General features: G+C 40.6%; 1 protein-coding gene across 6 annotated transcripts in view; it reads right to left on the bottom strand.

Moving 5' to 3' along the window:
• Positions 1–13,201, bottom strand: part of NCOA2 (nuclear receptor coactivator 2) — a 193,084-nt gene that overhangs the window by 75,707 nt on the left and 104,176 nt on the right. For all 6 annotated transcript variants that reach the window (XM_054818103.1, XM_054818101.1, XM_054818098.1 and 3 more), the window contains 2 exons: positions 1,120–1,221; positions 26–198 (listed from right to left, as the gene is read on the bottom strand). In XM_054818103.1, the coding sequence (XP_054674078.1) occupies positions 26–198; positions 1,120–1,202 (256 nt within the window). In that variant the 5' untranslated portion in view covers positions 1,203–1,221. The remainder of the gene's footprint in view (positions 1–25; positions 199–1,119; positions 1,222–13,201) is intronic.

The following is a 13,201-nucleotide window of genomic DNA, read 5'->3' as shown; positions in this document are numbered from 1 at the left end:
AAAGTCAATTAATAAGTCTTCTTACCTTGTTCTTTTATCTGACGAATTTGCTTCACAGTTTCTTTCAAGATTGCACATTTGTCAGGTTTAAAGTTAAAGTTGTCAATATCATTAAAATTTGCAAAAATCAGCTCTGCAAGTTCTTCTATGTATTTATTCTCTTGCTCACGATTGCGTTTCTCAGTGCTTCTTTTAGGGCTGAAAGAGGAGTTTATAAAAATATCGTATTTAATGTCAGTTTGCTTGCCTTCTGGCCAGCTCAAAGACTATTTCATAGAATCTTTGCAATGTGAAGAGAAACCAGAGTTGCAAATGGTTTGAGAGGAATTTAACAAAAACAGAGAGAACTGCTCTCTCTCACTACAAAAAAAATAACAAGTTTCTTAAGCAGAAACGTTTCCCCTGAAACAAGGAAAGGCGTATTAAAAAAGATGTTACTTATTTTTACCCATCAGTTTTTTTTTTTTCATTTTTCAAAAGAGATTTGGGATTTGAAATTCAACTGGGGAGGTGGGATTTAAACATTTACAAGTATCCCTCCATGTGGTGCTGAGAATTCAAGGAGTATCATATAGTGACAGCGTATGAGAAAATAAAACGGCTGAAAACGTTAAACCAAACAATCCATATTCCCTGCCTCCTTGTGAAATTACAACAGACAGTCATAAGAAAAAAATCCTGAATGAGTGGTTATGCTTCAAAATTTATTTGTGTTGGTAACACAAATGCTTTAAAACCAAAAAATATTTTTAAGTCCCTGATTATGACATACAAGAGAGGTGGTAAAAAATCTTAGATTGCCAGATGAGTGACTAGGACTCCCTGCAGTCATTAGCCAAAAAAAGATTTTTATATAGCTCCTATATTGTCACCAAAATTCTGTATTTTGGTACTACACTGGATTCAAAACAAACAAACAAATAATAGTAAAAGACAATACCCTCACCCCTTATCCTAAACCCACAACAACACAGAATTACTGAATCAGAGTAGTTTGGTACTGACTTCTTGTTGTGAGAATGGTAAGTTTTGTCATTTTCCAACTGAAAAATATGTGCACATGTAACAGTGTTTTTTAAGTCTTTCACTTTCAACGTCTTCAGGCATAAATGGTCTAACCTGGGTCCAAGCTGATCAGGATCCTTGCGCTTTCTTGACTCTGCCCTGGATGGGTCAGAGGTATTTTCTCCCATCCCACTCATCTTGAACACATATCAGCAACTAAAAGGAAGAAAGTGCAAGAAAGGGTTATGGTGGAAAAGCCCTGAGTTCTTTGTTGATATTTCTAAGTTTCTTGGTCCATGCTCAACTGAGTTTTTACTTGGCAAATCTATCATTTGAAATGGAGTTTATTTGAAAGGCACAAATAAAAAGATTGTATTTATGTCCACACAAAACACTATACAAAACTCCTTCAGAAGAAAATTTGCGGTGGGCAAGCAAAGTGTTATCATCTCTTTGATTGTCACCAGTTATGTAAGAACAGATAAGTATGATTTGTGCCTGGGTTGCTGAATTTTTATGGCAATTTTGCAAGGTTGAATGAGGAAAGACAAAGGGAAAGTCATAGTGCTATACAACAAGAAAAACACAACACAATTGAAATACATAAAATGAAATATGCATCCCAGTTGCATGAAAAGGTAGCACGTGCAGCTTTACTTAAAAATCAGAAGACAATGCTTGCAGAAGTACATGTAAAATATCACAGAAAAGGAACACTAGAGATCACTGAGGAACTGATAAATATTTTGTACATATAATCTACCTCATAAGGAAAATAACTTGTCAAGCTACCATGTGTTAAAACAACACAAGCTTATTATAATTTGTGCAACAAACAGCCCGTAGAAATCCTGCCCCGCTCCTGGCCGTCTGCTGTCCTATGGTCCGTAGGAGCACATGAAACTTGCCTGCCCCGGATTACATACCCCTCAATAAACACGAATATTCTAGAGGCAGAAAACACTATTACAAAAGACGTAGGGAGATGATGCAAACGATCAAAAAGCTCGTGCAATACAGGGCAGTCCTAGCTCACCATCTGCCTCATTGCTGCCAGTTTTGTAAGGATGATGGCAGAGAGACATTGCTAGATGTTTCAGAGAGCTCCTGTACTGTTTGGGATCAGCAGAAAAATAAACATGAGGACTATGAAGGAGGTGAGCGTCTCCAGGAGGTGATTCATACCACGATAAAATAATAGTTGGAGCCCGTAATTCCACGATCACTTCACACTGGCATAAAATAGAAATCTTGGTCTGGTATTAAAACAAGGGGATCCACCAGCTCCTCCAGCCCCTCATTTCTGCCCCACTAGTTCCCTTCCCGCCGCTGGCATGGTCAGCCACGCACTGAACTCCACGAGGAAACTGCTGTGGGTTAAAACTGTGCTTCCCTTCGCGTTTTACTTTTGACACTGTGTAAAATCTAGCAGCCAGAGCTTGTGTTGGTAATAGGATGTTCACACTGGAAATCTTAGTTTTGCCAATGAAGTGGCTGAATGAAGACGTGGGCAGAAAGAGCCTGGAGACTGAGATGGAAGCAGCTCCGCAGGGATGCTGAGAAAGGCTACTTACCAAAACTTGAACGAGCAAACAAAGACTCGGAGCCATCTCCGATTCAGACATCTAACATTTTTCTGAATACAGAAAAAATTTCTGAGTACAGAAAATATTTTCTTTTTAATCAGTTTGAGGAGAAAGTGGAATAATTTCCTTTTTTTGACATACTGGTCAAGTTTAATAAAAAACACTAGACGATGCCTGAAATAGCTCCCACCTGGTCTTTGCCACGCATGGTATCAGATCCTATTTGAAAAATACCTGGGTTATCTTTTTTATCAATTATGTCTATACATGCATACATGTACATATATACTGCCAACATTGTGAGAACAACTCACTTCAAGAAGAGCAAGAAGGCCCTGGTTCTGCAGAAGAGCAGAGCAGAGCTCTCAAAGGGAAGATGTACCATCACAAATTCCATCATTCTGTACTTGCTGGGGAACTCCCAGTGACCCCCAGTCTGGGCATTCACAGTGCCACGCCAAAGATGACCTTACTCCAGTGTGAAACATCTACCACAGATTCCAGCGTGGACTGTGACACTGGCTGTTCCCTAACATCTACATATCTTCACTGATTTCTAGCCCCAGTAGTCATTCACATCCTAAGTAGAAATATACATTTGTCTAATTGGTTAAGAGCTAAGCACTTTCTTGAAAATATGCAATTTCACAAGTATCCCAAGCAGAGTTTCAAGGAAAGAGCAAGATACTAATAAGAAAACTGTGATGATAATTAAAGAGAAGTTATGAGGAGACAGCAGCTCCACGTGTCTGTCAGTGGAGAGCTGGAACTGTCCTTGGGGCTCTGTTCCAATGACTAAATTTTTCACTGACCGGGGTGAGAAAAAATCATCAGCATGATGAAAGCTGTACATTCCCAAGATCATCTGATCTCCGAGCCAGCCTCAGATGGTGACCTATAAGTTCAGAATAAAAATTAGACTGGGGAATCCCTTTGTTTCTTATGCTTCCCAAGTAATACCTGAGAAATGTACATCGGTTAACTATTTTTCTTGAGAAAAGCAAGCACAACAATTCCTGAAAACATCAAACATTCAACAGTCATCTTCTCCCCCAAGAGTAGTAAGAATTAAAGTCAGAGGTAAGCATTTAGGGGGGACACCCCCCTCCACTCCCCATTCCTCCCCAAGAAAACAAACAGGAACAGTTATCGACAGTTTTCCTACCTACTCTGCCAGGCTTGGTTCAAAGGGAAGTTTACTTTTGCAGGAACCAAAGTTTCACCAGTAGCTCCACCAATGCACAGCTCAATTCTTCTTGCATTCACACTGATTCTGATTCTGTAGGAATTCCACTAGGTCTATGGTATCAGCCTTCAGAGGACACAGTAAAACTAACCTCCTACCATAAACTTCTAAGGTTCATCCTTCTGTATTTAAGGGAACAAAAGTGGTATCATTATGTTTTGGGTTTACGTGGCAAGGTCTTTGTAGCGGGGAGGCTACAGGGCTGGCATATGTGAGAAGCTGCTAGAAGCTTCCCCCATGTGTGATAAAGCCAATGCCAGACGGCTCCAAGATGGACCCGCTGTTGGCCAAGGCCAAGCCCATCAGCGATAGTGGTAGTGCCTCTGGGATAACCTAGTTAAGAAGGGAAAAAAAAGGAGCAGCAGTTTTTGCAGCCAGAGAAAGAAGTGAGATGATGTGAGGAAATTTGCAGACACCAAGGTCAGTGAAGAAGGAGGGGCAGGAGGTGCTCCAGGCGCTGAAGCAGATCCCCCTGCAGCCCGTGGTGAAGGCCATGGTGAAGCAGGCTGTCCCCCTGCAGCACATGTAGGTTGATGGGGACCAGAGATTCCACCTGCATCTTGTGGAGGACCCCACGCTGGAGCAGGTAGAGGCACCTGAAGGAGGCTGTGACCCCGTGGGAAGCCCATGCTGGAGCAGGCTCCTGGCAGGACCTGTGGCCCCGGGGAGAGAGAAGCCCACGCCAGGGCAGGTTTGCTGGCAGGACTTGTGACCCCGTGGGGGACGCACGCTGGAGCAGTCTGCTCCTGAAGGTCTGCACCCCATGGAAGGGACCCACGCTGGGGCAGTTTGTTGGAGAAGTTGGCGGAGGACTGTCTTCTATGGGAGAAAGCCCACGCTGTAGCAGGGGAAGAACGTGAGGAGTCCTCCCCCTGAGGAGGAAGGAGCGGCAGAGACAACGTGTGATGAACTGACCACAGTCGCCATTCCCTGTCCCCCTGCGCTGCTGCGGGGAGGAGGGAGAGAAACTGGGAGTGAGGTTGAGCCCGGGAAGATGGGAGGGGTGGGGGGAAGAGGTTTTAAGGTTTGGTTTTATTTCTCATTGCTCTTTTTTGTTCAGTAATCAATTGGATTAATTTTTTTGCCTAAGTTGAGTCTGTTTGCCTGTGACAGTAATTGGTGAGGGATCTCTCGCTGTCCTTATCTCGACCCAGGAGCCTCTCCTGGTATTTTCTCCCCCCTGTCCAGCTGGGGAGGGCAGTGACTGAGCGGCTTTGGTGGGCACCTGGCCTCCAGCCTGGGTCAACCCACCACACATTATTATGAAACTAGCACCTTTTTCTCTCCTTATTAAATGTAGTAAATGGTTCTAAACAAATATTTTTTTAATTTTGTGTTTTCATTTTATTTTGTTTGCACTTGCAGGCCATTATGTCTTTTTCTCAGCAGCATTATCAGTTGGTTCTGAGAATGAGTTACCCATTTCTTTTTACTCATCATAAAGTTTTTCTGGAAATCTACCACCTACTACCATGTCTGGTTTCTGCTCTCCCCTATGTCTTCATTAAAAATCATGTTCTATACCTCAAAGATCTGTATAGACTCTGCAGCTCCTGTGTTGATGCCTGTGCTCCAGAGCAGAATCAAAATCTAGAGTTAGGTCCCTTGGAAAATGGAGAGCTAGACAAAGGATACCAAGGCAATCTAAAAAATCTCACAGGTCGAAGTGAAAGTGACTCAGCAGTATCTAGTACACAGTACTAAAATCAAAAGGATGTGCCCCCAAACCCTACTTCCCCAGGGATTTAGGGGCTGACTGGGACAGGTAAACTTCTGCTATTCTCTTGGGATTCAGAAACTGAAATCGTCTCCCGAGTTAGGAGAAATGAGGACGAATCACCTTTCAGAAGGTGAGAATAGATAATCTGCTGCCCTGCTCTTCCATAATACTACGTACCAACTAAAACAGCCAGAAACTGTGCAATGTAGATTCAGTTCCATCTTCCCAGAGGGATTTCAAGCCTGCATTTTTCATCACGCAGGACAGCCTCCTAGGTGGTAGGCTATACGCTTGCCCAAACTGGACGTTTATGAAGCAAAGAGGGTAAGGTTAATTAACTCTTGCAGTGCAGTAAGAATCTTTAGGTGTGTAGCCCATACCACTAAACTCATGAGTCAGTAGTTCGAACACTGTCTTAAGACACAAGGGATTGAGGTTTGAATCCTTCAGGCTGAGAAGGGTACCAAACCCGTATTTCCCATTTCTCAGCAACGACTCTAACAAGTCAAGCCAGAGCCAAAGAGGTGAGCACCCTCCCAGTTTCCTCATGTCTTTTTTTAAAAAAGCAGCTATTTTGATTTTTTTCCATGAGCTAATTCACATTCAAGACCTATGCATACTACTACATGAAGATCTCCGGAGGGTCTAGGAACCTCTACAAATCTAATGCGGCATAAGCAAGGAACTAAAACCACATTTTTCAGAAGAAAGTACTTCTGGGCACATGTAATACCAAAGAACAGGCAACCAGGAAACTTTAAGTGAGAAGGGGAAAACCTCATGAATTTAGATTGACTTGACAGATGAATTTTAGACATACAAACAAACATCTGTGGGTCAGGAGCAGCAAAACTGCATACAAATGCTTTTTAGGTTCTGCTCTAACTCCATCCATACACATTAATTTATCCATCTCAAAAGTTCTTGGTTATTTGTTATTACTAATAGTTTTATAAAAAATTCGTAACATTAAATAAGTTAAATATTTTTTAGCAAGATAATTTAGGAACTTTTAAAGTTGCTCTAAATATTCTTAGGTTCTTGAACCACATAGATAGCTTCTCAGACCAGAAAATAAAACTCCCAAACTTGAAGTCTGAATTTTTCCAGGAAACATGACAATTCAAAACTTAAGCCACTGCAAGTAGAATGACAAATCAGAGGCTCAAAGTTTTACCCCAGTAAAACTCCCCTATAGGGAACTGCCTTAGATTAGAAAGCAGCATTCATCCTGCTCTTCTGATCTTTTTATACATCTCTGCAGGAATTTCCAGAAAGAAGAAAGATAAAGACATTGAACAGTTCAGTTCATTTAGTGCTTTAGAAGAAATGGAAATGTAATACCAGCTTTACCATATGTCTTTGGAAACAAAAATCAAGAAAAAGTGGGAAAGGCTTATTTAACGTGGTATAGAATAGGAAAAGGATTAACCAAATTGGGAATTAGTGAAAACAAAACCAGCAGTAATCACTGCATTGAGGAGAGAGAGATGGAGACAGGTTTGTTAATGAAAAAAATAGCATCATGGTATGTCAGATGCTGAACTAAACCAATTTTTATTTGAAAGAAAATGTCTTACAAAGCTGAATTTGAATGCGTGTCTTGCAGAATGAACTGTCATGCAAGACCAGGCACTCCCTTTTTTATTGTGTAAGTTGTTTGGGAGCTGTACTGCGCTCCAAAATACAAACATAATATCCCACTGTGGGATTAGTATTTTGCCTTCAGTGGTGGTAGCAGATTTTTCTTCTCAATATATATTAAGGTTTTTTCCATCTGTCCTCCAAAAAAACTTAGAACAATAACTAAGAGCTGAACTTCTAATGCTGACTCAGAGGCCCCTTAAGCTTCAATTCCACTGGGCATCAACAAGGAGCAACAGAGCAATGGAAAGACAAATACACTCACCGCAGCATTTTCATACAAGGAAGAAGATAATTAGAGAACCGGAATTATTACTACTAAAAATACCAAAAGAGCTAATTTTAGGCTCCAACACATAACCTGTACCAACAGGACATTTCAGGTAAGTAAATATTTTCATTGTATTTCCATTTAACACCATAACTGTATTTTCCTGTGCGCTGTTTCGCTACCACAGGCCTAAGCATCCAAAATACTTGTAGAGAAAATCACTAATTTTTCCAATTGTTAAATGTAAATCGCAAACACCGAAAAATTAAATGAATAAACTCTTGGACAGTGTATGTTAGTAATTACAGTCATTGAGACCTAACCAGTTTATAGCAGATGTTGGGAAACTGCAACGACAGAGCCTGAAAGAGGCTTCATTTTTTTCTTGTTATCAGTGATAAAACAATAGTTTCTGCTCTCATCGTGACAGCACATCCTCCTTCACATCCTCTACCAGCAACCACTCTAACTTAGAGTACACAGAGAGACTTAACCTAATTATAAAGCAATAGTAAACATATTTTTACAAGACATTCATTTTTCAAAGGGAAAAAAATAAAACAATGTAAACCCAAAAATAAAACACATGGGAGAAAAAAAGAAAAACAGAGGTCCCGGGAAGGAGGAGACAGAAAAAAATCTAGCATAAATCAGTTGCGTGAATTTGTAACATCTCCTCCACTCCTCAAATGCCATGAAGGAACATGGCATGCAAAGTAAACCTTCCAGCACTGATCCTCAGCATCAGTGAATCCAGTTAATCATCCAGAGTCAATGTAGAAGAAGATAATGTGCATTTTATCTCTTATCAGGGCAGGCCATCTTCCAAACAAGGCCTGTTAAACTGTCAGATTTATTATAAGCCTAACAAATGCAGTTAAAGAATAAATGAGGATTACACCTTCAAAGCTGCTATTTCAATCTGAAAAGTAGCAAACAAAAGGTAAAGTACCATATAGCTGACAAGCAGGTAGCAGTACTATACTACCATCCTTCCAGCACACAAAAACATGCATTTAGCGCAGATACAACTGATAAATATAGAAGTGATTTATTAAAGCCACTGTTTTACTGAGTAACAAACAGTAAAAATACTGTTTACTGACCAAAAATACTACGTTGGTGAAAAGTTTGGCAAAAATTTTCTCTAACAGCCCAATTTAAAAATATAAACAGCTCATATTCCTGTGGTTAATTATAAACTCAAGCATACATCCATTACAATTCATACTTTTTTCCTGTGAAGTTCTCATGACTAGAAGCTTTCAGTCTCAGTTTCAAAATTACTGATGTACTCCGTGTAGCATTAATTCTGGTAGAAGCCAGAGGAAAGCTGGAAGTCACATGCAACTTCTGATTCTTCACATTTTTTCCTGCTTATGAACTCTTTTTTCACTGGTTCCATTTCTGAGTCGGAAAATATTTAATATTGATACATACTGCAATCTTCAGCCCTTCTGAAGAAGGTACTTACTTGCTACCCACTTTCCCAGGCTTCAAAAGGAAATCGCTGTCAGAGGCAGGATAAGATGTTAGATCAGAGACTGGAGCCGCTGGAGCCTAAGGCCAACCTTTTACTGGTGAGCCACAGCGGTTCAGGAGGAAGGGTTGCTTTGACTCCCAGCGCTTTTCGCTGTAGCACCCGTCAGAATCCCAATCAGCTAATTGAGCCCACTCGCCCCACGCACCGCAATGCGCTTGGAAAAGCTCAGCTTCCTCGCGTGCAAGCTTTCTCTTGCACGGGTATTTCGACAAATTCAGAGAGACATGGATAAGGGTTTGGAAATGAGTAAAAAAATAAGAGGTGAAAATCAAGGGGGAAAAAAAAGGAGCAGAAAAAAAAAAGACTGTATTGTCTGGTAAACTTAAATTAAAGCAAGACGTCCACTGCTAAAAAGTTTGACAGAAAAGAAAGTTAAAGATACGCTAAACCATCCTCCTGCATCCCTGGTGTACATAAGTCACATGTTCTACAACCAACTACTATAGCCATCCTTCATCACCGAACACCTGGAATTCAGATATACCCCAAAGGAATATCTGCCAAAATAAGCAAGATGCCCAATTCCTTGGTTGGTGATGGTAACTTCATATTAAAAAACACAAATTAACTTATTCAAGGGTATGCTTTTTTCCTGAAGCAGCACTACCACTTTCACTACAGATGAAACCACCCAAAATCTTTGCCACCCTGCACCAGTCATGCAGTACAAAGCGAAACCAGAAAACCGAGATTCGATGAGGAAGGTGGTAGCAGCAAGCTGAAAAACGCTAGTCACCTTTAAAGGACTTGTACTAAAATCTGACCTGCACCTTCTCTATCTGAAAATAACACTTGTTATGTAGAAGATACAATTTCATTTGAAAGACAGCCTATTGCAGGGAACATTAAAACAAGATTTAGGATAATATTTACTAACGTCTACTTTATTCTTGAACTCCACAAACCAGAACTAAGAAAAGGAACGTAATTTGGTAGCAAGTGCTATTGAGCCTGTGTAAAAAAGAACAGAAAACTGGCTCCAACACCCACTACTCACATTTTTGCTCAGTCTACAAAAAGCCGTAACAGACTATAAACAAATGTTTAAGCCAAAGGCTCCTTCCTCAACAATATCTTTTCCCTTACTCCTGTGTAATGGCTTTAGAGTGGTGTATTAGACAGTATGAAGAAGACATATTCCATTTGCAGCCTGAAAGCCAATAATGCTCATGAATTTTTTAGCTGAAAGACACTTCAAGATGCCACTGGGAAGACCGTCTAATAAACACATTAGGCTGCAAATGGGCAGCAGCAGCTCTTTAACACATGCTGTAACAATCAAATAAATGGCTAACATTAACGTTCAGTGTTACAGACTGGTATTTAATAGGGCTTTCTTTAAAATCCGCCAAAATCCTGAAGGAGAAGGAGGTTTCTCTCAGCTACTCAAACCCACGGGTTTGAGAAAGCCCCGGTTCCGCTGGAGACTTTGCAGAAAACCCCTCCAGGCTGCCCCCAGCACTGTGAGATGGCTCCTACCCTCTCTATTGCCATAGGCTAAGGCTCTTAACCCAGCCGCTCACGCAGCTGCTTACGGATTAGCCTACGTCAGCCACCTCTAACATGCCCAGGAATAGCAAGACTAGGCTTTAATAAGACAACACAGAAAAAATATCAGGGGAAGAAAGTACCATTGGGTTCTCACCAAACATACAATGAGTATGCTCAATTTCCACTTGTAAAGAGGAAAAGTCTGTTTTCCCCAAAACGTTGTCAAAGAGGATTCAGGTGGTACTACTGCAAAAAGCTGTTCAAGACTCCGTATTGTAATTTCAGGTTTGGGATTCTACCTCTCTCTTGTTATCAAGAACTGTTTCTGATTCTTAATACTCAATGACAAAAGAAATGCAGCTTCATACCACTAAAGCTCCACTTAAAACACCAGATTAAACAACAAAATACAATGCCAAAACATTATTGGTATGCATGTTACTCTTGCATCCTTTTGTTTGTGGTGTGTAGCTAAGTTAAAAAAAAAAAAAGAAAAAACCCCAAAAGTCATTCTAAAACCATTTAACCTTCTAGTTTGCATTTGATAAGTATCAAACTATGGCTGCAAAAAATATTAAGCCTGCAAGCATTTTCGCTAGAAAAAAGAAGAGTCCAAATTCCCACATAAGATGTTTATTTAATCTAGAATTTTTCTTACAGTTCAGTTGTTAACAACTTTACTTATGAGACTGATTTAGAAGCAGAGCATTTTGAATCTACTGTGATTTAAAGTAAAACTTTGTGAATAGTACAGCTGAGAAATGAAGCAAATCTAATAACATAGAAAAGGATAATATTATAGGAAACTTTCTATTTAAATAGCTTTGATTTCCAGTGATGGTACTTCTGGAACAGTGAGTTAAGCATATTTTAACTCCTACTGAATCCTCTTCTGCCAATCTTGGTTTCAAAACTGCTATTTGTCCACTTAAATTCTCACGCCAACTTTCCCCCCCAGAAATCACCAAAGAGCAAGGGGAAAACCAGACCAGACAGAGGGGAAGAGGGAAACAACTGCTCTCAAAACCGTAAGGCACCATGGAAAAACTCAAATCCAGGAACATTTTCTAATCTCATAAATATAACTGATACATATGTATACATTACTTACAATACATTAAGCTCATACAGTTCAGTGTGATTTCAGGATGCCTGTCTCAGCAGTGAGAAAAATATGACTGATCACAACAGAGAAAGGCATTGACGCGTCTCTGTGTTGTAGGCATGCCTACTTTAGGATTTAACTCCAGTTAACTGCCTGTCAAATACCGGTCTGTTTACTTTAGATAAAACATATTCCATTAATAAAAAGCTCAGGAAATTGGGTTCCATAAAGGTAAAAAGTAAAAAGCAGAGGGCAAGGCAGCAAGAACAGCATCATGTTTCTACATCAGTTGTATACAGTAATACCTAGAAATATCAAACCTATACACAGAGATGTATCATATTTGAATTTGAGTTCCATCACATATCAACCTCAGCTTCAATGACTTCACACAGCTGGAGAGGTGTCGGTCCTCCCAGTCACTAGGATCAACTTAGCATCTCTACACGCTCAGGTGCTACGTGATGTGCAACCCAAGCTTGCACTGGAGCCTCAGCAAGGGATGTTTATATTGCATGCCACCTTTCAGAGCTCTAACCTGGTCATCAGAGCCACGTTCCTTCAGCCCCAGAGTAGACACTGTGACTGAAAACACATGATCTTACTGAATTTTTTACTGCAATTCAGAAAGGCCAGCTCTATGTGTCTTTGCTGGTGCCTAATCAAAAATTGAACTCATGTTTCTGATTTTCACCAAGAGCATTTGCTTTTCTCTTCTACCCAACCACCTATTACTAGGAAGCATGTTGAAACTTCAGGCCATTCTTTCGAATGCCAAGCACTGAATTAAAACTCTGATTTGCAAGAAGTGTACCTATACATTATCTAAAGCATTTCTACACATTTTGGCATTGTTATCATGGTGAATGAATAACCTACTCTACACATACCTACAAGATACATTTATATACTCCACACTTCCTTCTAAAATACTGAGATGCTCTCATAAGCATGCATTTAGTTTAACAGTGTATAACAATAAAGTTTCAGTTTAAGAATCAAGAATTCAAGCCTCTCTGTTCCAGAAGGCTGCAAGTTAAGAACAGACCAAAGTCAAACATACCTATACTCAACTTAAATAAATGTTCGTATTCAGCTCCACAAACAGCCATGGCCCTAGTAATGGTAACAGCTGGCTATGAGGCGAATTTGACTTCACACTGATGTCCTCTGTCAGTCAGGAATGTGGCTGATGTCCAAACAAGGTTCAGAACCCTGCACCACTTCCTGAAATTGTATACCCAAGTCACCCTCTTCAGTATGGTGCCTGGCTGACCCATCCTCTCTGCCTCTGAAATGCACTTTGAGCATCTCCCCGGGAAAACTCAGTGTCCTCCTCAGCCTATCACAGAATCACAGGTTCACAGAATCATTTTGGTTGGAAAAGACCTTTGAGATCATCAAGTCCAACCATCAACCTAGCACTGCCAAGTCCAATCACTAAACCATGTCCCTAAGCACCACATCTACGCATCTTTTCAATACCTCCAGGGATCATGCCAGCACCGGAGCTGCTCGCCTTGGTGACTATAAGGTGGTTTGCCTCAGTCCTGATCCCAGAGGCTGCCCTGGTGACAAGGATGTGATCCC

The sequence above is a fragment of the Grus americana genome, chromosome 2, assembly GCF_028858705.1.
Source record: "Grus americana isolate bGruAme1 chromosome 2, bGruAme1.mat, whole genome shotgun sequence".
NCBI classification, from domain to species: Eukaryota; Metazoa; Chordata; class Aves; order Gruiformes; family Gruidae; genus Grus; species Grus americana.
The sequence above is the reverse complement of the archived record's forward strand: the minus strand, read 5'-3'. Positions and strand labels throughout refer to the sequence as shown.